We start from the raw sequence: 27008 nt of genomic DNA, 5'->3' as shown, positions 1-27008 counted from the left end.
CAGAACCTCACCCAGTATCTATAAAAGAACAGTTACAACTCTGGGAATATATAGTTTCATTTTCATAGTATCCTCAAGTCAGTATTCTCAGGCCAATTGAGTTCCAAACATTTACCTCATTTAGGTATTCTCTAATTGAGACAACAGTTCTCATTGCTGCTTTTACTTATGTTTGCTGCCCGACTGCAGCTGGCCTTTTCATTGAATACTTTTAAATGTGTAGCATCATCTATTGGTATTGCTTGCTCTTAATGGCAGACCAGCTTCTCATGAAAACGTGTTTTTGTGTTTATAGAATGACTGTTATTCCTGAGGTCGTTGTTAGTTGCATCTCATCTGTGCTTGGCTGTCCTGGTTTTGTCCCTGCTTGCTTATACCATGTCTCTTACACTGATTCAGAAAAATAGAACTTATTTTGATCTTTCTGCCTCACTTTCCTGTGTCTACAGTCACTGGAGAACGTTCAGTCGTACCAGGTGGTGTCTTCTTGTCTGTCTTATCCTTCTGCTGCATTGGAGCAGTTTTTGCTACTATCCATATGACCTTTTCCTTTGTTTTTTCTTTAGACTTAACTGCTCATGAGATCTTACAGAGCAATGTTCTGTATCTATTGAAACCTGTCTTCCCAAAATACTTCCAAAAATTATCTTGTTGTCCTCATTCTTTCTCTTATTAAAGCATATTGAATACTCATATCTTCACTGCTTTCATGTAAATTCCTTTCACCACCATGTTTTTGATCTTTTGCTGTATTGGTTATAATTGTATCTAGAAGGTCATATCTAGCTGTTGTTTGTATATTCAAAATTATCGCCAAATTGCTTGCTACTTACATACTTGTATTCCTTCAGCAACAAAGATCTTTATAGTTGCAATATCCTATTTTCTCCACTCCCTAACAACCCCTCCCCTATACCTACCAGGCAGATGCCAATCAGATTAGTGAATGTCAGTCTGTGTCTTCAAAGATTTGCTTTTTTCCCACTATAATTCTTTTGTTTGGATGTACTATCTTGGGGAGGAGGTTTACAGTGGTGAATTCAGTTGTCTTAATATTGTTAATGCTTATAAAATGGTTTGTGCTTATAAAAGGGTAGGCATTTCCATAGTCGAGGTGAAGATAAATCACTTACCTGCTGATCTTGCAGTACACTCATAAAATATGAAGAGACTGTTCTGTTGCGTTCAAAATGTCTACGGATTTGTTCATAATTATTTTTTAGTTTTTCTATTTTGAAAAACAAAACCATATCTAACTGAGAAATTGTATTTGCTTAATGCAATTAAGTCTTGCCCAATAAAAGTACTCAGTACTAATGAAATGTAGAGTCTGTGTGTATTACTACTACTAATACTAATGTGATCTCTTCTGAGTTATGGCATTGATCTCCACACATACGTGAATAAAACAAATTATATTACCTCTTTTATGTTAGCCCATAAAACTAGAAAATGTTACTCTCTGTATGTATCACATTTGCATCACAAGGGTTATGGGGGTGCCTTCATTGCATAGTTTTATATTTTTTAGAGGGCACTATATTCAGGTTTTCTGAAGTGTGTTAGAGAAATTAAACGCTTTTAGTCGTGTGGCTGTGTAGCAGGGCACATGTGTGAATGTAAGCACGTGATTACGTACTTAAAAAACCCCAGTTACTGGATTTAAATGAGATTTAATTGAGGATTCATTGAGCACTTCCTCAGATACAGATTTTCAAAATACATAATATTTTCAGTTTATAAAATATGAAATCTCCCAAAGGCTTCAAAATTCAATCACCAGTTTCCTGTCCCGCCAAAGAGCAGCCTAGCTGCTATCCAAGCTACTTGTAAAAGAAACTGTATTTTGTTTGGGGTTTTTTACAGCTACAATTCCTAAATAAGTATTTGACTATCTGAAAGACTTTTTATCAGTTAATGTTATTATTATTAAATTAGAGCTATGGTCTTGAGAAACAATTGATTGTGTTCATAATCATAGCAAATGAGAAAAGATCTGTATTTTGTCACCTGCTACGCACATTTTTCAGTTTGAAAAATTTAACTTTTTATGAGTGCTTATGATTAATTAAGTGGATAGTGCAGGTGATTTAAACTTTGAAAATGTGACCTGATGAGCATCTTTGTGTTGATTGATTAAAGCCACAAGTAATAATTTCTTTGTACTCAGACACTAATTCTGTAAACCTCAATTCTGCTGGTATACATAGTGAATAGTCACACTGATTTCAAGTAGGACATACGTCTGCTCTTAACTTCACGGCGAAAAACCTTCTTTGCCTTCTTCCTCCATCCTTATCCTCATCTTGAATTAACCTACATTTTGGTTCCCAAGTTTCTGCATGATCTATTTTCAGTTTCAAAACCAGTGATCACAAAGAAGATAATGTTCCACATTTCTAATGAACATTTGTAGCATAAATATGTTTAGAATATTAAGGATTATTTCCAAATAATAATAATAATAATAATAATAATTTGGAAGCACTTTGCGTAACAGCTTCTTTTCTTAAAAAAATTAATTGGGAAGTAGTTGTAAAAATCTTATCTGTCAATGTTCCCTTTTGCATTTATCATGCTAAGTAGTAGGGGTATCAAAATGTCCATAAATTAGCAATCATGTTAGTCGATAATGGAAATTTGGCTGTTATTGTTAATTGCTGTCAAATAGTGGTCTATCGTAATAGCTAAAAATTTGCAGAGCCTCCAAACAGTATGTTTGAAATTGTTGCAGTTCGGTGTAGTCAGTCTGTTAAAAGAGTGTTGCACTCTGATGCTACAGCACTGAGAGTTTAACACCAGTCTGCCTGTGCTCCTTCCCCTGTTCAAGAGCACAGTTATTTTTTACCCCTACATGCGTGATATTGTTGTGTGAGTCGCTCTTCAAAAAAAAGCCAGTAAATAATTCAATATTATTTTAACACTGCTTGACTGCAGACATAGGAAATATTCTTTGTTTCTCAAAAATGGCTGGACAGAGTAGCACAATATTGTAGATAAAGCAAGAATCCTGTAGCACCATCTGCTGGCATTGAGTTGAAAGCTGATCTTGGGACTGACTCTCCAAAGCATTGCCTAGTGAAATACTGACAATATATATCTTTTCACATATTTGGTGGGGGAAAAAAAAAAATTGTTTTCATTTGTATTATAACTTCTATCCTTTTTATTAAAATTCTAATGAGAAAATACAACGTTAATGTAAGTTTAACGAAGTTTAACGTATGAACTGAAATAGAAATAGGTCAGGAGTGTTTTAAGTGCTACTGTAAAATGAAATGGAATAATCTTTTCTTTTTACTAGAGCTTTAGCAAGCGCAGTATTAAATTTTTCTATTCCTGTTGTAAGTCACGTTCAGTAGAATTTGTCTCATAGGGAAGACCCACAATGCTTAGAAAAGTATCCGTAACACATCTTGAAAAGGGTAGAAACCATAAATACTCTTCTAGCTAACAATTACTGCATTATTTGATTTTAGTCCTGAAAGCCTCACTAAAGCTTAATGGACAGATGCCCTGATGCTGTTAATTGGCCCTGCAATTGCCTGTATCTTCACAGGGCACCATTGTAGCCAGTGCAGCAAGTCCTGGGACTACCTACATGAATCTAGAACAGAGCCTTAAATTATACAGCTACAGAATTTCACTGCTGTTTCTTTTTTAAACTGCAACACATCGATACCTCATAGAGGTTAAGGCCTCGTTCCTCCAGGCACCCTGTAAACCACATATAAATGATGGTTCTAGCCTCCAGATATTTAAACTGAAAAAAAGACGAGGTGTAACAGGTGGGTGAATTCTGATATATCTGGAAATCTGCAATGATGCTGCGTAAAAAAATATAATTTTGTATTTATATAACGCCAAGAAAGTCTTGTCATAGATAGATAGGAGGACGTGGTCTTCATTGCAAAGAACTGGCAGCAGCCTTCACTGATGGTTCAGAAAGCCTTGAAATAGTTGTAGTGTTTTGGTACCCAGGAGCATGTAAGTTTGTGAGCTATCAATATTTGTTTTGTCTAAAAGTATGTCCCACACTGTGAAGCACAGCGGCTGTATCATCGCTGTTGTCAGTTGTCTAAGAGAGGTTGTGTTTCAGGATTTGTCAATCAGAGCAGAGCAAGTTTGGAGGCACAATCCAGACGCGAGTGAAGGCAGTATGTATTGCAGGACTGGAAACAGAACGAGTTTGGATGCTGCTTTTTTGGCAATGTCCAGCTTCAGGTGTCACTAAAAGCTATACGCATGAAATTCTCCAGAAGGACAAGGATATTTAGTGCTTCATGATGTAATGCAGACCTTTGAGTTCCAGGAAAAACAACGCTATATTTACAACTTGTAACTAATAGTTGATGTGGTAAAAGAAATTATATTCGTATGGTAAACGAATACAACCTTAATGTGCACCATATGCATAGTGGTGGGATGGTGTACTAGTATATCACATTTATTTACCTTGTTTGGTTGCTGGGAAAAATAACCGTTCGGTTCAAAGTCTGTGCCATGTAAGACAGAACAGAATAATGCAGAAGATAGAAGAATTTATAGTCTAGAATAAAATTACCAACTTAAATGTTGTAAAAATTATTTGGTCAATACAATAATCCTGGCTCGGATAGGAAATTATTTTGTAAGTGTTTCTGGATCTAAATTCTATTAACACTGGCATCACAGAGGTAAACGTTAGTCTGCTTAGTGCAAGAATACTGTATGTAATTAGAATTACAGGCTGCTTCATTGAAAAAGGGTCTGGTTTAAACCAGTCACTTTTTAGAAGACAGCTAATTTACGTCTGCTCTGAATCTGGTGTATGCCATCAGCCTTCCCAGTTGGTGTAAGCATCCATCCAGTGCAATACGCTCACTGGTGCATTGGTTTGAAATTAACTTTACAAAAGACATCAAACAACTAAGGCACAGACTTTTATACGTGCTGTTATGGAACGGTATTATTTTTCAGTGACACATTTTTCTGGTTTTAAACAAAACCAAGTTATTTTAATATAGTATTTTAATAGCAAAAAAAAAAAAAAAACAAACCAAAAAAAACCCCCCACCAACCAAACAACTGCCAAATTGAGCTGAATTCTCATATGAAACCTTTCATCTCAGATTATTTTCTGCCCAAGGTCTGAAATACTACCTAAGTTTCAACTAGAGATCAGTCTCAGCATGTTGTAAGATGTCATTTATCTTACAACACGTCTGCAGTGGGCGCTATTTCTGACTGAAATAATTGCTTGATGGGATCTTTTCTGTTGAGGTTTGTTGTGTTTTTTTCTTGGACTCACTAGGTAATGAAATAGTTATAAACCACTAGAGAGGAATATGAAGAAAGTAGATTATTTTTTTAGCATAAACAAAAAAGCGCCTTCATCAAGCTGATTTAGAACATTCTCAAACAAAACCGACAGAGTCTTAAAACTTCAAAGCTGATATTTAAGTAGCAGTTTATGAAGTCGGGATGGTGCAAATATTAAAATATTAGTGTATGCTGACCCTGAATATTCACCTGCAGATACTTTTCAGGGGCTTCAAAAAGGTCTGTATTCAGTGGGAGGAGTCCAGCTGAATGACTTCCAGGACTTCCAGCAGATGAATCCCCAGTAAAGGGCAAACTCATTCCAGAAAGCTTCACATTGCACGTGGTGTAGGAATTGAGAGGCTGGGGATTATTGACTTTTGAAATCTGAGTGGTAATATCCAGTGCTTGAAGGCCTCTTAAATCTTTTTGTTTACTGTGTTTATTTTGGAAACACAGTGAACCTGTTCTGTTGACAGGATAGTCCCCAGTGCGACTGTGGGAAGGAGTACAGTAAGCCTTTCCTGAAATTATATTTACTGAAATGAATTCTGCAAGATAAATGTAATATTTTTTTTCCTTACTGAGCAAAGGTAACAGCACTATAGCATCTTCTGCGTTTTATGTTTTTAGATCTTGCTTTAGGATAGAATGATCTGTTTTTCAAAGATATTGTCCCTTTTTCAGAAAATGTATGGTTGGAGTGTTTTTTGCAAAAACGAAACTTACATCTAGGCATAAGGTTGTACTTTTTGTTGTAAAAATCAAACAGCTGGGAGGTAGTTTGAAGGACTTGGAGGAAATGCTGATGGAGTGTCACGTGAAGAACCAGACAACAATAAAGTTCCTATGTAATATGAAAAAATCACATTGTTACATAAAAATGCGTATTTACAAAGGAGAGATTATTCAAACTGAATTTTTAGGAATACTTAAGCAATGTTGTGTGGTATTGCTTTAGTAAGATCTCGCATCCATCAGGGAGCTAGCCTTTCTGCAGCAGTGAAATGGGTTCTTAACCAGTTGGCTGCTACTTAAATGTTCACTCCGTGTGATCTATAAATAATGTTAATATACAGAGTTTGTATAATATTTGACAGTCATCGCTTTGATGTAATTAAACTCTGAAATTTGCTATACAATCAACATAGAAGCCTAGCAGCAAATTAGTTTTCTTGATTTACTTACATTTTGCTGAAAGCATTTTTGTCCAAACGTCATACATTCTGTAAGCACATTTGTACTTCTCAACTTGATTTCCAACCTTTTATTGTTTTTGCCAATTTTTATCATATGAAGCGACTTCAGAACAGTGAAATTTGTAAAATGGTTTTTGGAAGACATTTCTTGCATATGTAATTTGGTTTGGTTGATGTATCCTTCTGAGAAAGTACTCAATCACTTATTTTCACAAGAAGTAGGTAAAAAGATAGTTAGATTAACTGATGCTTCATTTAATTTGGATTTTATATTGACATAAAATCACATAATTAATTTGCCATTTAAAAGTGCCCTACAGCCTCTGCAATCATGAAATAATAATTTAGAAATGACTGTTTGGCTGTCTGTGACTTATCATAATTAACTGTCTTCTCAGCATAACACATAAAAAGGATCATACTCAAAGATTTTATATTTTAATGTGTTGCATAATATTATCTCACCCAGAAATAGTAGGAAGAGTGTCTCATATTTCATTGTGAGATATTTTTTCCCGTCAGTCTTTACTTTGAGTTCTTTTTAGGGAGATATTTTTCTTTAAATGAGTTCCTATGTTTGGCTCAGCTCTTGCAGCCTAGTGCTGAAAATGTAGGAAGTGGTGGTTTTAGGAATTTACTGATGGATTTAAAATGTCATGATGCTGCTTTGTTTTGTGATATCACCAAAGCTGAAAAAATAGCAGAGAAAGACCCAGCAGTACAAACCAATTTCTGGTTATTCCGTAAGGTGTAGCTTCTTCTGGATGTCGTTAAACCAGAAGAAAGTTTTGACTTTGCTATTATCGTGCTGTTCCTTTTTTAAACGGAGTTTCCAAATGCCTAACATTTTTTCACTGAAATATCACCATAAACTGTGCTCTCCTTTTATCTTCTGAAGCTTTATGATTTAAAATGTACTCTAGCACACTTAAGAAAGAGTGATATTTTATGCTATTTTCTATCAGAAAACAGCTTTGCAAAAATTATTTATTGGAATGCAGGAGAGTTCTTTTGTCATAATTGGAATGGTTACTGTGAAGGTATTCTGTCCATTACTGGAAAAAAACTTTCTGTATACCTCCGGTGACTTAAATGCATCACTGATGATGTTTGTTGCAGTGTGAACGTGGCATTAAGATTCTTGCAGCATTCAACGTCGAGTCACAAACCAGCAATGGTACAGACCGAGGATATTATGGGCTATGCTGAGAAAAGCACATCTGTAAAGCTGTTGTGTCTTGGTTGTTAGTGCTAGGATTTGAGCTATCTTTAATTTCATTTGACTCGTTCATCTTCCTTAAGGATCTCCATAAAGATGCACTGAGTATTCTTTTCAGTCCTTAGTTAGGGTTTGCATCAGTGGTCGTAAACCTGCTTAGCAGACAAAGACTCTTTTTGCTTTGAAGTCACTTCCCCAGCTTTTCAAAAGGTCTTGCAAGGCGGTTCCCCTAAAACAATTTAGAAAAGTTTGAAGTGGTGCCCCTTAAACCAGCAGCAAAATAAAATTTTCTCTTTGCATTATTGAAAACCATGACAATCTTCTGAAGCAATAACAGTTTAAAAGCTTTTAAAGAAATCTGTTCTGCTCTATGACCAGCTTTTAAGTTGACCCCATTATTTGGAAAATCAGAGGCTTGAAAACCCCTAAATACTTGACATTCTTATCAAAGGAGTCAGCCTGACTTTTCACAGGACTCCTCTTTTACAGTACTTATTCAAGTCCTAATTTCTTTAAAGATACTCTTCAGATTCCTTCTATCTCTTTTTTTCCATTAAAGTGATTCTTTAGAAGAAATGTAATTTAGTAAGCGGTTGATATAATTTATGAAACACCTATCCTGCCACCTGTAGATTTGTACTCTGTTGTGTTTGAAGTCAAGTCCAAATTCTAAAAAGACTGCGAGTGTTACTTATGTAATTTTACTTTTCTGTGGACTGTGATAAATATATATGCTCACTTTCTATTTCTTAAGAACCTCGTTTCCTACATTTTCTGTAAATAGTTACTGACAGCCTAAGGTACGTAAAGCCTACAGTAATGTAGTTGCTGTTAGCACTAAGTTTACTATAAGGATTTTGTTTATCTGCGCCTCCTAATAATTCATTCAGACCCTGCTTCTTGTAAGTCCTTCTAACTCCAACATCTTACATTCATTACCTCCACTACAATGTTGTACCTTTAAAAGTTCTCTGATTTCAAAAGTTTCATTACCGTGTGTACTATGTAATTAGATTAATTCCATGCTGATCTATGCAAGTATGCATTAAATGCAATTTCTGAAAGCAAAAGAAAGTAAAATAAAGCAATAAAAGCAGAATTCTAGAATTTTGCTAACATAGGCAGTTCATTTAAAAGAAAACAGACTAACAGGAGCTTTAAATGCACAAAGCTGCCTCCTCTTTTATGGCTTGGGGACAACAGGGAGAAAGAATTGGGTCAACAAAATTAAGTTGTTACTGGATAATAAAACTGTGATGGTTGCTGTTTCATTTTCCCTTAAAGCTGCAAATCCCTGGCTTGTCTGCGCAATGTTCATTTATGAATCTTCGAGGGTGCCTGCCCCATGTTTAGGTCAGGAAAGTTCAATAGAACAAACTTTCTCTAAAGGGTTTGTGAGTGTTCATAGGACCAGCCACCTGAGAAGTACCTAGGAGTCATTAAATCTCCCCTTATGCTTCTAATTTGTTGGGAGTTTTTCCTTTGCTCCTGAACTGTCTGCCATACTTCCTGGGTTTGAGTGTGTTTTGCCAAACATTATACAAAACAAAAGCAATAGCTTTTCATGATTATTTATTAAGAGATTAGGGACAGTTCAGCACGTTGCTCCAAAGCATTTTCAGATTTAAAATGCTGATAACATACGTGTGTGTGTATGCACACATGGACATTTAGTGCATATGTGTATATCTAAGAAGAATCAGATTTATTTACTTTCCAAGGTTTTGTATTGCGGTTATAAATTCTAGATTATAACAGTAACTGCGGAATAAATGAAATTCTGAAAAGTCAAAACCTTTGATTTGATACTTTGTCATAGATGATGACCTTTTCTAAAAAGCCATTTGAGTGTGGCAGCTACACAGACACGCTGGGAGGTTTTGCAAGTGGTCTGAGTAAAAATGTGAAATATGGAGAGTAAGCCAAGCTTGTGTTTATGCAAGCCCAGATCTACGCTTCTTTTCCACAGGAGTCTCTCGCTGTACACATGCAGGGTCTGGGTAGCTACCAGTTTTAATATATTTTCATAATTTCTAATAAGACTGAGTATTGCTAGTACTGTTAGGGCTTTACATGGAGAAACTAACAGCGTCATGCTGCTTTATAAAAGGGGGGGGGGTTGTAGCTTTATATTTTGAAAAGGTACAACCCCAAGTGTAGTTTGAATGGTGCTACCCTAGAAACCAGTGGAGTCAGCTGGTCCTATTATTACTGTCTCTCTGTTAAACCATCTCCGGGTTTTGAAGTAAAAGAATTTTGATTTTGCCCCTGCTTTACTGCCTTGTTGATATCTCACATACCATCATTTGTTATGAAGTGAAAGCTGCTTCTTGAAACTAGGCGGTAACAGCGTCCAAGATACATTTTTTTAGAGCTTAAAGGCTTCGTAAAACGCTGTGAATGACCTAATGGTACTACAACAATAACAGTGTGATTTCCGTGGAATGCTAGCACTCTTGGAGAGGGTGATCCAGTGAATGACCTGTCAGTTACAAAACCGTTTGAAGAGCTTCATAGCATTTGCTTACCCTCTCTTTGTCTTCATCTGGAGAATATTTTTTTTTCCCTTTAAATGTGCCAGTGGTACAATTTATTTTTTTTTTCTTTATGGTATCCGTATATGTTTGGTTACAAGGAGAATCTTTAAAAATATATAATTTTATTTGTTCTGGTTGCAGGGAAATGTCTAATGGGAGCAGCAGTAATCACTATCAGGTTTGGGTGTTGTGATTTTGCAAACTCATCTGAAATGTATATGGATTGTGGTCCAGGCTCCACATCTTACAAGGAACTAGACATCAGGCTGAGGTTTCAGTGCTGTTACTGGGTTAAAATAAAATCAGTCAGTGGATGTTTTGCTTCCTCTTTGGGCACTGTAGGTGTCTCCTCTCAGTACCACAGTGACACTCACATAGTAACTTATGCCTGTTGTAGGAAAAGGTAGTAATTGACCTAGATCTCTTCCTCCACAAATACAAGAAATAGGGAGATGGAGGGAGAGGAAAATGCAAATCTGTGTGCTCCGACTTCGGCTTGGTTCCACTGCACACCTGACTTTTATATCGATGTGTGTCAGTGAAGGTGCAGGCTGAGTTCCCACAGCAGACTGCTGCTGTGCGTACAGATCCCAGTACGGGGCAGCCGTATGCAAAGAGGAGCACAGAAGTGATTTGTAAGGAGCAGGAACTCAAAGAGCAAGGAAACTGAAGACACGTCAGTGATTGAAAGTGGCGATTTTAGAAATAGACTGGAACCAAGGAATGCTTTTATTGTTTTTTCATTGAAGGTGATTTTGCAACTCCTCGAGCTATTTTGACAGGACATGACTATGAGATCACCTGCGCTACCATTTGTGCTGAACTGGGCCTGGTAATAAGTGGTTCAAAAGGTAAGGTAGCTGTTGCCATTTCTTTCTGTTCATGAAGCTATAATCCTAATGCAAAAAGAAATAGAGCCTCAGGCGGCAGAATTTATTAACTTTATGGCGGTTTTATTTCTAACCGGTTTTGGTTGCTATGGGATTTGAAACCTCTTTTTCAACACATTGAAACTGAGGATTCTATACATTTATTATTTACATTATTTACCATTTACAAGAAGAGGCAACCACATCAGTTTCCCTGTTTTAGCCTACTGATTACTATTCCTTTTTGTTTGTTTATCCAGTGTGTAATTGCATGTAGCACACAGTTGGATACAGCTCTTGACTGCCAGGATGGTGAAGAATGTTTTTTTATGGATAACTTCTCAGAAAAGGAAGCAAAAATTAATTTCAGGAGAAAAAGAATGCACTGTCTTGTTTGTCTGATGAAGGGTAGATATAAACCACCAACTAAAATTCATTGTAATTCTGTTCGGGCTCCTTGAGCTTACCTACAAAGCCTGTAATATGCCCCATTCGTGTTTTCAAAGACCTGCTTTTGGCAGGCAAATTATAAAGAATGGTGTTGATTCCATGGACGTTACCGTTTTCCTATTTGCTGGTCCACAGTTATTTTTAAACTCGACGTTTCTTAGAATTCGGATCTTTCTGCTTTACTGTTTCCAACTTTGAGACACTTTTTCAAAGCTGGGTGTGCTCACCATACGCACCTCTGTGTGTTTCTGTTTTATGCATGTGAACACTTGCGGCTTCCATACAAATCAGGTATTTGTCCAAATATATTAAAAAGTAAATATTTGGTGGATCGTGCATGGGTTAAAATCTTCGTATGAGAATATACAGTTTTAGAGACACTTATGTATGTAAATTCATTATCCTTACTGCTGTTTGTATTTTTGCAAATCTCATTTTAGGATTTAGTACATTTATTTTTGTGCTCTCAAAATTAACAAGTACCAGTTTTAAAAGAAAAATCCACAAAAGAAAATCTGTTAGGGGTCTAATTAGTTTTGATAGGTTCTCTGAAATACATTAATAAAAAACTTTTAAGGGATAAGCTGTTCATTTTACTCTCTGGTACCCTTAAAATGATAGGCCATTCACTTAAACATGGTAAAAATCATTATAATGTATTACAATAGTGATTGCTTAAGTAGAAGTCATTACTTATTATTTGATATATGATGTCTTTAAATAAACATGTAAGTCAATAACCAGAGATTTTATTCTGTCTCGTTAGAAGGACCATGCCTCATTCATTCTATGAATGGAGATCTACTGAGGACATTAGAAGGTCCTGAAACGTTAGAAGGTCCTGAAAGCTGCCTGAGACCTAAACTTATTCAAGCTTCAAGAGAAGGCCACTGTGTCATATATTATGAAAACGGCCTCTTCTGTGTATTCAGTGTGAATGGGAGACTTCAAGCCACTATGGAGACAGATGACAAGATAAAGGTGAGTGTACTCACATGCGTGCCGAGGACTGTCACTTCCAGCGTCAGGAAAAGTTGTCAGTGTTGGAGTTGTGCCGAGACTCACTCTATAGCCAGGCCATAGAAACATCTGGTCCTAGACCGTGATAGCAGCATTCTGAAAAAATTGTAGTGAAGGGGACCACATACTCCCAATAGTACTGGTTTTAATTGTAAAATACCTCTGCTCATATAGTGAGGAGTACCCTGTAGGCATTTCCTTGAACCGAAGAAGACAAACATTACTGATTGCTGGCCAGCAGAGGCCAGGCTGCTTCCTTTACTTTTGAGTCATTGGAGGTCACTGGACATGCTGGTTTGGATGTTGATTTTCCCTTTTTTTGGCATCTCTGTCTACATTCCTTCATCTTAGCTTGAGATAGCCTGTGTTGTGCTGAGCTTCAGGAACTTGATAGCTGTGTGTCTGTATCTCAACTCTTTAGCCCTTGGGCGTTTGCTGAGCAGGCAGCTAGGTTCTACATCTTTAGCTGCAAGAGATGTGGAGCAAGTCCAAAACTATGCATTTTAAGCTTGCAGTTTTATGGAAATTATTTTATAATACAAAAAGCAGGTCTTTTGACAGTTCCTATGAAATAGTTTCAATGAAGCAGAGCAGAACCTGCCAGCTCTACTGCAGTGAAGCAAAAATGTCAAAAGAATACTTTCCTTGAATTAAAAATATTCCCACTTTTTCCTTGAATGAGCAAAAAAAGGAAAGGGAAGGGAGAAAAATGAACAAGCATTACCAAATCTGCTTGAAAGTTGCAGAATGCAGCAGAGACATGAAGCAAGATCACATTGCTGGGTCTGCATTCAGGCTACCTGAATTATCTGAAGTTACGGTCTCTGTGCTGGTAGTCGTGCGCTGAGAGGCACAGAATCACACCACGGTTGAGGCAGGAAGGGACCTCTAAAGATCAGCTGGTCCAACCCCCCTGCTAAAGCAGGGCCACCTCGATCCAGTTGCCCAGGACCATTTCCAGATGGCTTTTGAGTATCTCCACGGCTGGAGATTCTGCAGCCTCTCTGAGCAGCCTTTGCCAGTGCTCGGTCATCCTCACAGTAAATAAAGTGTTGCCTACATAAAACCTGTTTAACTATTTAACATCAGCAAGGGGACACTTCTGTTGTTGTAAAGTATATAATGGCAGTACTATGCCTCCAAGCTGACTTTCATAATCTGATGGCATAGCCCAGCCACTCAGCTGCTGGGATTTCCAGTGGTGAGTTGAAAAATCTCAAAAGTTTTTCCTTGATTTGAGTTAGATGTTTCAGGAAGAAAATCCTCCTCGCCCTCGTATTTGTTTTACAGAATTACCGAAATTCTTACAGATACTCTGCAAAATTGTCCGCATTTTTAAATTTGCACCTGTTCTTCTCTTGACTTTTAATTCTTAAGGGAGAAGAATGCGTCAGTATATTTGAAAGAACTGTGACCTTCATTATTTCCATTTTATAACTCACACGGAACAGTGAATGCTCCATTACCACTGAAGTGTCCCAAATGAAGTTCAGCGAATTGCAATTAAAACCTTCTAAAACTCTGTCATGCACTATACTCTGTTAATCAAGCATCCCTGTGTTTCCAAAACGTCAGATACGTTGGTGGTGGAATATGCAGAATTAACACTCTGTGTAGGTCTCTTTTTTCCTTAGTGAGAGTGCTGGGGGCAGAGGTGAGAGCGCATTCGATTTTTGGATGCTGTGGCAGTCACAATTATGGATTTGAGGTTGGGGAAATAAAGTAGTATGTGTATATTTCTGTCCCAAGCCGTTTTTCTAAATTAATGTAGATTCTTGCTTCAATTTTTCGTCTGTCTTCAATTCTCTGAAATGGCACCTTTGGCTGTCCTTGTACAAATGCTTTTTGAGATTTTTAAGCCTACCCTTCATCCCAGTTCTTTCCACAAAGCAAGTACATGTCACAGTGTTTTCTCTTTTTTACAATAATAATGTTGATAATCTGTCACTTTCAGTTGTGATTATATTGTCAGCTAGGCCAGCAAATCTGTAAAATATCTAGAAATCCCTTGCCAGCTAAAACAATTTCTGTAGTGTTGCAGTCAGTACCCCCAGCTTTAGGAATGTTGCTAGAGGCAATGGAGTTCCGCTCTCTGCAGGCCAGAATTACGTATGTACAGAGGTTTGGGTTTTATTGTGTTCTGTTTTGTTTTCTTTCTCTCCCAGTGGTCCCAGTTGGGCTTTACGCTTAAACAACCTACAGCGTCTTTCCCAGTGCTTCTGCACTATATCATGTTAGAAGGCAAGTGGCAACTGCATGATTAAAGTAGGGGCGTTCAAAATTAATCCTGCCTACCCACGGGCTGTGCTGACAAACACTTTTTGTGGCTTATTGCTCCAACAGGGTAGAAAAGGGAAGGAAAAGATCCTAAACGTCGAATCTGTAATGCAACATTCCAATTTGTATTTTCCTAGCTCATTATGGAGCATTATTTCAGAATATTATTTCAACAGGGATGTTCGGAACAACCTCCTGATTTTCTTTCTGGTATTTTTGTGCTAGAAAACCGCTTAAAAAATTTCAGACGCTCTGGGGAAATTCAAGGTCAAGTCAATGCCTTCCACCTGTTTTTGTTTTAAATACTGTATTGCTCAGTGGAGCTTAGGCATATCACAGTACATCTACCATGTAATGTTTAGATATCTTAATGAATAACTTAACTCTAAATAGTCTGCTTGTTCTGAGAAGTAAAGTTATTTTACCCTAAACAAAGACTGTATGCTGTTTCACCCAGAGGAACCAATTTATTTTCCTTTCCTGAGTCTGTTTTGAAATGTGGAAGTGCCCACAAGACTCCTGCTGCTGTAAGCCAGAGCTGTCACAGTGTCAGCTCTGCCTTTTTACAGAGCACTGCCTTTCAAAAATCCAAGATGTTCAAAGGGATTTGTGCAAAGTTTTGAGACTTTCCAAGGAAATACAAGTCAGAAATACAGCTTTTAGAACACTGCTGAAGTTGTGGGCTTTGGGGATTGTTTGAGAGCCTGAAGCTCGTGCTGTGAGAAAGGTTAGTTGCAGAGTTGTTTCAGTTCCATACCTAGCAGAATCGTAGATAAACTACGCTGGGGAAAAGCAGAACACTAAAATTGATTCATGTCGTCTTCTATACCAGTTGGAGTACTTGGGAGTAAAAGCATCCTTTCGTTTGTTAAATCTTGAAGGGCATGTCATGAAACGGAAACGTTGACAGGGTGACCTTTTTCTTCCATTCATTCCTTCATTCATACATATATATACACACACATATATAGGCAAGTGGCTGAGAAATTTATTAATAAACAATAAAAATAAATAAATCAACATCTTGTCTTCGTGACATGCCAATGACTTAGTGAAATTGCATTGGTATTAGTAAGGGTTCAAAGCCCATACTTTATTTAATCAAAAGATCACAAACCCCACTGCATTTTGCAGGTAGTGGAAGAGTTAAAGATTAATGGCTTTAATTTGCCTTTTAATATAGCATTTCTTCAGTAAAAGCCTCAAGTATAAAATTCAAGTGAACCATGACCATAAGGTTAATGGATTTTCATCAGCTGAATTTTATAAGTGTAGCAAATAATTATTTGTCACGGTCTTCATTGCAATTTGAAAATACCCTTAGGAGACTGCCATTGCTATTGAGAAGAAAACCACCCTATATTGATTTTTGCTTCTAATGAATAATCTTTTTAATAATTGCGTGTGGTATGTTAGATCTCATGATCACCTACTCAGTGCATGCAAGTTCTAGGTAATTTTCACAGCCTTATCTCAGTTTGTTTTCTACCCCTTTCTTACTGACTTTACTTTTCTAAGATGGTCTTTAAATGACTTTTCAAGCTCTTTGGGGCTGTGCTTTGGGAGGTGCTTAGCATATTTCTGTAGGCTGGTAGAAAGAAAATCACAGAAGCGATTTTTGGTTTGAACATTTTGTTTTTTGGGGGGAGAAGCTTCAGCTCGGAACACTAAACTGTAGCCTTGGTTAGGATTCCATTTTCCGTACTTAGATGTGTTTGAAAGAAACCTCCACGTATTCTGCTTTATTGTATCTAAATTTACATGTATGTGGTTTTATCTTAATTCAAAACACAACTGGAATAGGCCTTTTTTTTTTTTTTTTTCAATGTTAGAATATTCTGTTTACAGTATGTTTGTATTTCAATTACATTCATTTAAAAGTTATTGTGTGAAATAAAATTTTAGCAATGTGATTCATTCTGATTGCTTGGGAGCTGTTGCAGTAAACACTCAAAGTTTATAATACAATACAGAAACTCCATCTTAATGTAAGTGTTGCACGTCATATAATTCTTAAAGGATATATTTGGCATCATGGAGCACAGCAATACAAAAAATACAGATGTGCAATATGTCTGACTTCAATTATTGCTGTTCACCGAGCAGTATCTTATGTACACTGAATATTTTGGTTTCTAGGCCTGTCAGCAGTCTGTATAACCACTTTAATGTTGCATGAACGTAACATTTTTGTGTTTTGGATTCTCTCATTTTTGTTTCGCATGCGCTATAAATTCTGTATATTAAAAAAACCCTTCCTTTTCCAGAGGAATTTAAAATCACAGTATATTACAGGTTTTGCATATTGAAAACCTGTAGAAGTAGAGACCACAAGTACCAAAATACTTGCAGACTTCAGCAGAGAGATAGATTTGCAAGATCCTGTCTTCAGTTCTTTCTACTGTTTCCTAAATTTAAACCTGTAAGCTGGAATTTTGCTCATGGAAAATCATCTTGAGGCGATTTCTTTCCCTTTCAGTGACAGTGTTTTAGTTAAGGTGGATCAATCTATTTGTGTGTGTTTGGAATTTAAAAGCTACTGCTCTGCATATCCTCCATTTTGACATTGTTCTGTTGAAGTTTTGTGGCTCCCTGCCTTGAGTCGAGGAGCTGAAATTTATCATGAATGTGAAGGATGTGAATTTTGTTGCTGATTCCCAAAGCCCAGGTTAAATGCATTCAGCAGATAGTGCTTAGCATCTACATTCTGTACTGACCACTCCCAAGAGCAACAGGAGAGGAGAAGCAGAGGTGGGAGTGTAGAAACTTGTCCGATGGGAGAAGACAAGAAGAGGCAGAAAAGAGTGAAGGAAAAATGGGAATTGAAAGTAGGAGTAATGGAGTGAAGGATTAGGTAGGATCAGGAGTTGAATGCTAGATAATAAATAAGGCTTTATAGCAGCAAAGTTCCTTATTTTCTGTTTGATAACAGCAAATCATCCAGCAAACAACTAGCAAAGTTGTTTCTGGCCCTTCCGTGTGCTCAAATGCAGAAGGTGATAGGCTGCTGCTGTGCTGAGGATTGCATGCAAAAATAAAAGGAGAGAGCAGAGAAGGGGAAAAAACCAGAACACAAGCTGGGGAGCAGAAGTCAGAAAGAGAACTGAGAAGTGGTGCCTGGAAACAGGAGAGCATAGAAGCAGCCTTGGGTTTACGGGAGTTATTAATAATGGTCCATCATTAATGGACAGAGAGACACCTTCTGATATTCCTGATGCTGTGGGTGCTGGGGAGTGCAGAGGGGCCGGCCTCAGCATCTCCTGCTGCCAGGGTTGGCTAGGGTATCACTTGTTTTAATAAAAAATCGAGTCCTGTTCTCTTAAATCACATTTTGGTTAATTTAAACTGTCAAAATCCCTCCTTGAGAAGTATTTCTCCTGCTTCTAGTCATCTTAACATCCGATAGCATCATCTAGCATAGTCATCAGGTAACTGAGGAAAGCTGCTGCTCTTCCAGGTACTCGATCTATCATGAATTTTTTCAACAGCCACAAGAAATATTGAAATAGATTGAAGACTCTCTTCACTGTGAAAACCAATCCTATCCCATCTTGCTTCATGGTCTGGATCCCAAATGAAGATTTCAAATGTAGATTTGCCATCAGTCCCCATGACGCCTGCAAAACCAGGGTATAAGCCATCCAATTTGTGACAGGCAGTTTCAGGATAGGCAATGAAAGGAAACACAGTCTCTGTTAAGAGGAGTGGATCATTATCTTAATCCAGAGCAGGAATCTAAAAACGCTGGTCTGAATTAATTCTGTTAACTTCAGTTCCCTCCATCATTCAGCCTTTTGCCAGAGAGAAAAGGAGGATTGCTGCTGCAATCTAATGCTAGGCTAGCATTAAAGACCCTTGGGGGAATGTCAGGTACTATATTTTAATGCCCGTGCTGCTGGATCTTGTAAATCTAGCTAATTAGAAAAGTAAATTTCTTTAGCTGACCTCATGTTAGATCTTTGGAGTGTGGAATAAATCACAGGTGAGGTAAAACTTAACTAGTGACATCTAATGTATTCAAGAGCTTTGTGTGTTTAGTAACGTTAATTCTGTTGCTGGGTCGACCAACATAACAGTAATGTTGCTTCCCAAAAGCTTGCATTGATATCAGGTCTCCCCAGACGTTCAGCTGCCAATATGAAACTTTTCATGAAAGTGAAAGAGGGGGGAGTAAGAGCAACATGTAATTCTCTGACAAATATCCATGTGATTTCCCCTCAGGCAATTCAGCTGAGTCGAGATGGACAGTATCTGCTTACAGGTGGGGACAACGGAGTTGTCATGGTGTGGCAGATGTGGGACCTCAAGCAGCTCTTTGCTTACCCCGGGTGTGATGCTGGAATCCGATCCATGGCCCTGTCCTACGACCAAAGGTTAGAGCAGAGTCTGGTCTTCGTGAGAATTGATCAAAAATTATATACTTACAATTAAATTGCATTTTTGTTTTTCTTCTGATTTTTGATTTTCCGTGCATCACAGTCCCTGGGGATTATACTGAGAGTTCTGCGCTTGCATAACTTTCTCTCTAGCACGTCATATTTAGGGCGGATGATCTTTTTCAGGATTTCAACTCTTGGGGGAATGAAGAGAGATTCAAGAAATCTTACTTTGGCAGACTTTCAAGATAGGCTGGGTTGTTGGCCTGTGCCAGTGTGGGTCACGTGGAGGTGGAAGGTTACATATGTGCTCTTCATGTTCCTTCCTTCACTTACGATACAAATCACATTCCTGATTCCCGATCTTGATGTTAAAAATAGAACAGTTAGAGTAGCTGCACGATAAGATTCCCTCCACAGATCCGTATTTTGCTAAAGCAAATATTAAATTTCATTTCAAGAAAAGTCATTTTATCCACATAAAGCGTGTGACCCTCCTTGAAGATTCCTTCTACTGAAGGCAATGAGTTAATACTGTTACTGCATTTTTACAGTACACTTTTCAATGCAGCTGTACTTAAAAGTCCTCTGTGTTTTTATCACAAAAGTACTGGGGTTTTTTATGAGATGGATGTTTACCATTTCATTTGTACACTTTCAGCTTGCGGGCTAGAATTTTGTTTGCTTTGGTGTGGAGTTCCTGTGTACTTTTCAAGCAGATTTGGCTCCTGAATCCCTTAGGAATGTCTACGTTGTGCATTAAAGCATATTGCTGAGGCTCTTAACCTTCCAGTTACTGAAGTCCAAACTGAATGTTTTTTTCCAGGACTACATTTCTAAAACTTACATTAAATGAATTTTTAAAAAAATCCAAGCCAACCAAATATGTGATAATTATTCAGCAGCTTCTTGTTAAGCATAATTAGAGGTTACAGGCATTTTGGAAGAAACAGTTTTCCGTTAAAAAGCCCTTGCTGTTCAAAATATTTCAAAAGCTGGAGTTACAGCAGTTGAATTTTAGACCTCTGAAATGTGTAAAATTTTCCATTTACAGAATCTTTAAGCTGTAATTAATGGCTTGTCAACACAATCTTTGCATGTCAATAAACTAAAACTTAATATGGACATCTATCAATTTATCCGTGTGCTCAAGTTAGGATCCTATTCACTTTGGGTTTGAAGACAGAGAAACTCAGAAGAGATTTATTCAGAGTATTTTACTGAGTAATTACTGAGTAATTACAGATAATTGCTTGGAGTAATTTATTTGGTATGCATTAAGGTATGTGTTTGACTGTGTAAAAAGACATTTTAACCTAATATAAAAGCAATAAAAATGGTGCTCTTGAAATAGTGTGATAGTATCAAAATGCAACGTTCTGATGATCTCATATTTAGTCTTTGTTTTGAAGGATAAATTACAGTTTTTTGCTTTGAAATTTATTTTTTTTTAAATTCTGAGGCTTTTTTCCTAAAACGCCGGAATTGTATATGTCCTCATACTTTTGATTTTTGCGAAACTTCAGTATGAGACAGTAGAAAAGATGATATAGAAACTCTTGTAATTGCGTGCTATGTCAGGGTCGTGGCTTTTCAAACAGATCTAAATGATCTCTAGTAGCAGGCCAAGGGCGAGGAATTTAGAAAGAAAGAGTGCCTCGGTGGGAAAGCGCAGTGGCTGCTTTCAGGAACTCTCAAAACAATCAAAGCCTTCAGATTGCTTTCAAACCCAGACGCTAACATTTCCAGCTGAAGTCCTGTGCCCACAGCCAATTCCTTGATTGTGTGCTTAAATGGGGGAGGTGAATTTGAAATGAGCACTTCTGTGAGCCTTCTGTCATTTTGCTGCTTCACCAGGGCTTCAATACCCCCCAAAACAACCAAGCAAGCCAGGGAATTATCCCAGGAAATCTGGAGTGGCCTTGCAGGACAGTGATAACCAGTTCTGTTTAACCCGCAGTTGGGTTGAGCGCACAGACTGTTGTGTGGTGCTCTGTTGTACGTTTTGTCATCCATCAGTCTGTCGGAGGTGGTGGAGATGGCAGTTTTACTCAAATCCATGATGAAGGAGCCTAAAGCCAGACTTTCCTAGTCTGTGGAGCACTTCCAGCTCTGGCTGTCTTTGGTGGAAGGTGGTTGTTGCCTCAGGTTCTCGTGCTTACACCGATGTAACTCTTTGGCGTGTCGACAGACAGAGCGCTGAGGGATCTGGGGGAGTTGGGAACGCTCAGGGGGAGGGACATGGTGGGGCTGGAGGAGCTCCAAGGGCTTTTCCGACCCGGATGGTTCTGGGGTTCTGTCTCGAGGTGGTTCACTAACAAAGAGTGTTGTGCTTTCCTTAGGTGTATAATGACTGGCATGGCGTCTGGGAGCATAGTGGTTTTCTACAATGATTTCAATCGTTGGCACCACGAGTATCAAACCCGATACTGATCTTCACAGAGACCACGACCGGCGCCGAGGTGGGCAGCTGTTGGCAGGAGGAAACAGCACCGCACGCCTCCCTTGGTGTCCTGCCACAACTTTGTTCCTTATAAATAGCTATATTACAGCTGAATGTAACTTAAATTTGCTGGAAGAAGCAACCTATTTTTTAAAGTTAATTGCTATTTTTGTAGACCTTGCTTGACTTTTTTGGGGGAAAGGCAAAGAAGCAGAAAAACGGCTGCTGGGTTCTGTAGTTAAAAAAAAAAAAAAAAATTCTATATTTTTAGTCATAATGAGAAGTCTATTTTGATCCCTGTATGTAAAAAAAACCTAAAGTAAAGATGGTTAAAACTCCCATTCTAGCTACATCATGAAGAAACGGATTTTCCATCTGAAGCTTTATCTATAACCCTGAGGAATATATGATTTTAACATAATGGAAATGTTTGAGGAGTTTCAATCTGTGCTATCTGTACCCCACTTTGTCTCGTACTTTTCCAAATGATTGTACTACATCAGCACTGAAGTTTCTGGGAATCAACGGTTATATTTAAATTATGGTTAATGTAATTTTAAACTTTGCAAATCGTTTCCATCAATGTTGCTATTTGAGCATGTTTCTAGGCCTAGACTCTTAGTTCTTTTTTTAGTTGTATGTTTTGTGCATTTAAGAGAGAGAAATCGGGGACGGAGTTTGTGTTACATCAAGCGTGCGTCCTTCTAGCTTGTACGTGGCATCTCCTCCAAAGCACACCAAAATGTAGGATTGTTCCTCAAAACCAGAAAGGCTGTTCTGAAGACTTTAAACTCAAACCAGAACCCCACACAGAGGCAGGTATTTTTTTAATAGGTGCAAGTACCAAAGCACACTTCTGCTGGTTGACTGTGAAAGCACTAAAAAGGCAGGTGTTTGCTGGTGCACAACCTCTATACAGCAGCAGAAGCACTAGACTTGCAGGCAACTTTCTGTTGGTTTTTTCTCAGAACTAGCCCCTGCAGTACTGTAGCACATGCCATGTTCCTTTTCTGCGTATAGCAACAATACTTTTATATTTCGCTGTCACCAAATCCAGTCAGATCCTGCCCAATCATATTAAATTACCTCTTTCTTTTAGGAAATGACAAATAATTTATACTAAGGAACAGTAAGTTATTTTGGTGTTGCACAAATCTACTTTTCTACAAAGATTGCTGTGCAGAACTCTGTGAAAACTATTTGTGAAAAGAACTGTTACTGTTTTGTAAGTCTGTATTGCAGAAAAATCTTTGTATGTTGTGAACTAAATGAGTTTAGATTTACATTCCATATCCGTATTGATACATGCATTTCTCTAGCTGCCTACTAGAGCAGTTCCTGTTTTTTCTAAGCGTTTAACTACTATCTCTTTCAGTAAAGATTTGGAATGAGAAAATACAGTTTGAGTGAAGAAATTAAATAAAATTACATTTGTAATTGAGAGCTTCAGTGGAGTACTGAGTTCTTGTGATTCAGTGTATGTTCACAACAGAGGAAACAGGTGCTAATGCGTGTAAAGGGCTCTTGGTGTTCATGCAACGGTGACTTAAGCTTTCTGTGCTTTCTGCATTTTTATACTGATGTGGGTGTCGGTAGTTACGTGTTTATGTTTTGTGCACCAGCAGGATGATCTGATTAGGCCAAAGGCTACAGTTGTCATGTCTGCGGTAAGTGCGCACTTCCTTAAGTTCAGCAATGTTCATAGCCTTATATCAGAAGATTTTTTTTTGGGGGGGGGGGGAGTGTTATGCTCTTGAAGTGCAATTTGCGTTTCTCTCAAGCCAGGGGTGGGTTTCCTAGGTTAAGTGGAGGGGAAAAAAAAAAAAAAAACAAACAAAGGTGTATTTTGCCAAATGGAAATCCTGCAAGTCTTCTCCTTGTTGTCTCCTGCTGACTTAGGAAACACTTGATTATTGGTAGAAGAGGAAAAGCCTGCGCAGGCGCCGCCGTTCCGGGCTGCTTTGCTGGTGGCTTCGGTGCGTGGGACAGGACACACCCCTCCTCCCACAGGTAAAGGGAAACAGCTCACACACCAGCCCGGGGCCAGCCTGGCACTTGGGAGCTCACCTGGGCCGAACTAGTCCAAGTCATGCTCTTAGTGATGAAAACGGGCCGGATTTCCAACTTACCCAGGTATGTGTTAGTCTGTTCAGGGCAGCACCGGTGTCAGAGGGATTGCCCGAGAACTCTTTAATCAACAGGTGCCAGGTATTAACCTGCAGCTGGGCCTCAGCTAGCTGTTATTTGCAGAATATTCCTGAAAAGAGGGAGCCAAGGCCTCTCTTTCCTCAAGAATTCAGAGGGAGCGTTTACGAACAGCATTTTTTTGGTGACAGTCCGGTGATTTCTTCTTCTCTGGTAAGTTCAAACGGACGTGGCACTGGCTGTGGTTTGGAAAAGTGGAAAGCAGTGGTTGCTGCTGCTGAGAGCAAGGCTGCTCAGGGCTGCAGTTTGGTTTGTGGGGAAATGCTTGGTGTAAGCAGCTTGAAATCCCTTCCATTTTGTGAAAATTCCTGACATAAATGCTGTAGCATCTGGCAAGACGTGATGGTGTCATCAGAGCCCAGGGCTCAGATCCCTTCCCTGTCCCTGCTGGCCACACTATGCTGATACAAGCCAGAATGCCATCGGCCTTCTTGGCCCCCTGGGCCATATTCAGGTGGCTGTTGACCAGCCCCCCCCAGGTCCTTTCCCACTGGCAGCTCTCCAGCCACTCCTCCCCAAGCCGGTAGCCCTGCTGCGGGTTGTTGGACCCAGGTGCAGGACCAAACCTTGTTGAAATTCTGTGTTGGATTTGTGTGTGTGGTGGGGGCTTGGTAGTGGGGAAAGGGGCTACAGCTGTGGGAGAATCCAGAACAGAAGCAACAGCTGAGGAAAAACTTCTTGGTGGATGGCTGCACGGCAGCTTGCTGCTGCAGTCCCTCAGCATTTTTAACAATGCTAATTTAGTTTAAAAATGAACACCCACCCCCACCCCCCCAGAAAGCATTCCTCTGACAGAAGAGCTCAACTAGATAACATACTTGCATGCATTAGACATTGAAACTAATTGCAGTAGGAGTGTTTAATTTGCTTGCCTCTTTTTAATCTTAAAAAAAATCAGTTTTACTCAACGAGCATGTTGGATAGGTTCCTAGTTTTGTGCATTTCTGTTGCTTTCCAATTGCTGTTTGTAGCTTGAAAGAGAGTAAATGTGAAGTATGATTTCCCGTTTTAAAACTGTGCAAAACAAAGATCATTGATAAATATGTAAATTTATATAAAAGTGGATAAATACTTCAGTAACATTATCAATCAGTGACTACTGCAGGAAGATAGATATGAAAACCAGGCTTAAATGAGACTTTTAAAATAAAAATTTCCTGCTTGCTGCGCAAATTTATTGGTTTAGCCCAACATGACCAAAATAATTTCTGTGGATAGGAATCTGAACCCCTGGTTGGTGAGCGTGCAGGCAGTGGTATAGTTATTACTGCTTCCTGGCTAACATTTTTCATGTCAAGTAGATTAGGAGAATTAGAGTCTTTGCACAAAGGCCAAAGCTGTGGTCCCTGTTGGAAATCATCGAGGATCTGGCTCCTGGTCTCCCCCAGGGTGCCGGAGCATCTCCTGCCTCACCAGGGCTCTCCAAGAGGCAACACGACGTGTCTGGCGCCCGCTGACACCCTCATCACTCGGATCGTGTGTTTTGGCAGCCCTTTCCTCAACACTCAGTGCGATCTCTGAGCGTAGAGCAAGAACAGCAGCACGGGGTGTTACCTGGGAGTTACCGTGGTTGCCGTCGTCTTCTCACCACACATCGAAATCACAGAGCTTGGTCTCTGAGAGAGGTCAGTGAGATCTTAGAAGACCTGTTTGCTTGATTTAACACACTGAGCTTCCCCAGCTCAAACTAAAAGCTTCACACCTCTTGTTCCTCAGTCCCCAGTGTACTGGGTGCACTCTACTGTAGTTGAAAAGCCTGTAGTTTGGTTTGGTTTGTTTAAAGAAAAAAAAAAAAAAAAATGCAAAAGAGAAGGAAAATCTGGAGTAAGAAGTAGGTTAAAAATACTTTCTGGTATCCTACATAATTATTTTCCATATTAAAAACATAAAATATTTATTCAGTATAGGAGAAATTACCCTGCAATCTGTTAGTTTCAGTCATTACTTCCTCTCCTCCAGTACTCAGCTTAGATGGGGGGAACCCTGCATCTAAAGCCAAGAGATCTTTACTAAAGTAGTCCAAGCCGCCCTACATAAATATTCTTAATGAGTAGCTGTAAACCCGAGCCAATGAAAGTACCATCATCATCAAAACCATCATCTACCTTAATGTGTTTTGGCAATATGATTGTCATTAACGAGTTCAGGAATGGGGGTGAATGTCTGCAAGGGTACGTTTTGATGGGAATCCCAGTGAATTTACTGCTGTTACGGAGATTTACAACAGGGGAGGATTCAGTCCTGGGATTTCAGCTCTGGAACTGCGGGAGTTTGCTCCGTTGGGATTTATGAACAACGATTCAGGTTCAAAGGAGCTAAAAAGATGGGGGATTTTGAAAAAGACTTTTTAAAAATAATTCATTTTGTAAAATGTAGGCATGGCTGCGGTTGTGCTGCCGCTGCTGAGTGTTTGAAGAAACCTGGCATTTAATCATTGTCTCTCAAAGTGGTACATGAATTTCAGCTGCTTTTGTGAAACAAAAAAAGGTGACAGTCCTCTTTGACAAACATACAACTTGAGTTTGCAGTTTCTGTAGTCATTCTTTCCCTTTATGGTGGATAGCATAGTTCTTTTTTACAATTTCTTTTCTATTTTTGCCTTCTTCCAGCAACTGATGGTTCTTCAAAGCGGGAAGGATGAAATGAAAGCACAGTAAATGATGAGAGCTCCTAAGTATTCTCTTTAAGTGTTTTAGTGTTCACCACCATGGCTTCATTTTGATGTTAAACTGTGATACCCTGAGCAGCACACACACAGCACCTGCACACCCACAGATCTCACATCTGTGAAACTAATTGAGGCCCGGAGTAGTGACAGAACTTTCCTGAGGTTGAGAACTGGTCCAGCTACCCCGTGTTTTTATCTGATTATGCTGGCCACATCATTTCCAGCTGCTGTCACTATTTTTAAACAGGTGTTTTGGCATAGCCTATCAACTGCCTCTGCTCTGTGAATCGAAACACTTGTCTAAGGATGTTTAGATGTTGATGAACGTGGGGGCTTGAATTCAGGGAACGGATGTCTTTACTCTCTTCCATGAGACACAGTCATAGTTTATAACTGGCAGCTGGTGACCAGGCAAATTATCATCCTTTCTTTTAGATATGCGTG

At 38.7% G+C, this 27008-nt stretch overlaps 1 protein-coding gene across 1 annotated transcript in view; it reads left to right on the top strand.

Moving 5' to 3' along the window:
• The window catches only part of LRBA (LPS responsive beige-like anchor protein), a 414576-nt gene extending 391448 nt beyond the window's left edge, over window positions 1-23128 (top strand). The window contains exons 53-56 of the mRNA XM_074905922.1: window positions 11006-11107; window positions 12342-12556; window positions 19094-19245; window positions 21591-23128. Coding sequence (XP_074762023.1) covers window positions 11006-11107; window positions 12342-12556; window positions 19094-19245; window positions 21591-21681 — 560 coding nt within the window. The 3' untranslated portion in view covers window positions 21682-23128. The remainder of the gene's footprint in view (window positions 1-11005; window positions 11108-12341; window positions 12557-19093; window positions 19246-21590) is intronic.
• The last annotated feature ends 3880 nt before the right edge of the window (window positions 23129-27008 follow it).

This window comes from Athene noctua, chromosome 4, assembly GCF_965140245.1.
Source record: "Athene noctua chromosome 4, bAthNoc1.hap1.1, whole genome shotgun sequence".
Lineage (NCBI taxonomy): Eukaryota > Metazoa > Chordata > Aves > Strigiformes > Strigidae > Athene > Athene noctua.
Note: the sequence above shows the minus strand (reverse complement) of the source record. Positions and strands in the feature narration are given on the sequence as shown.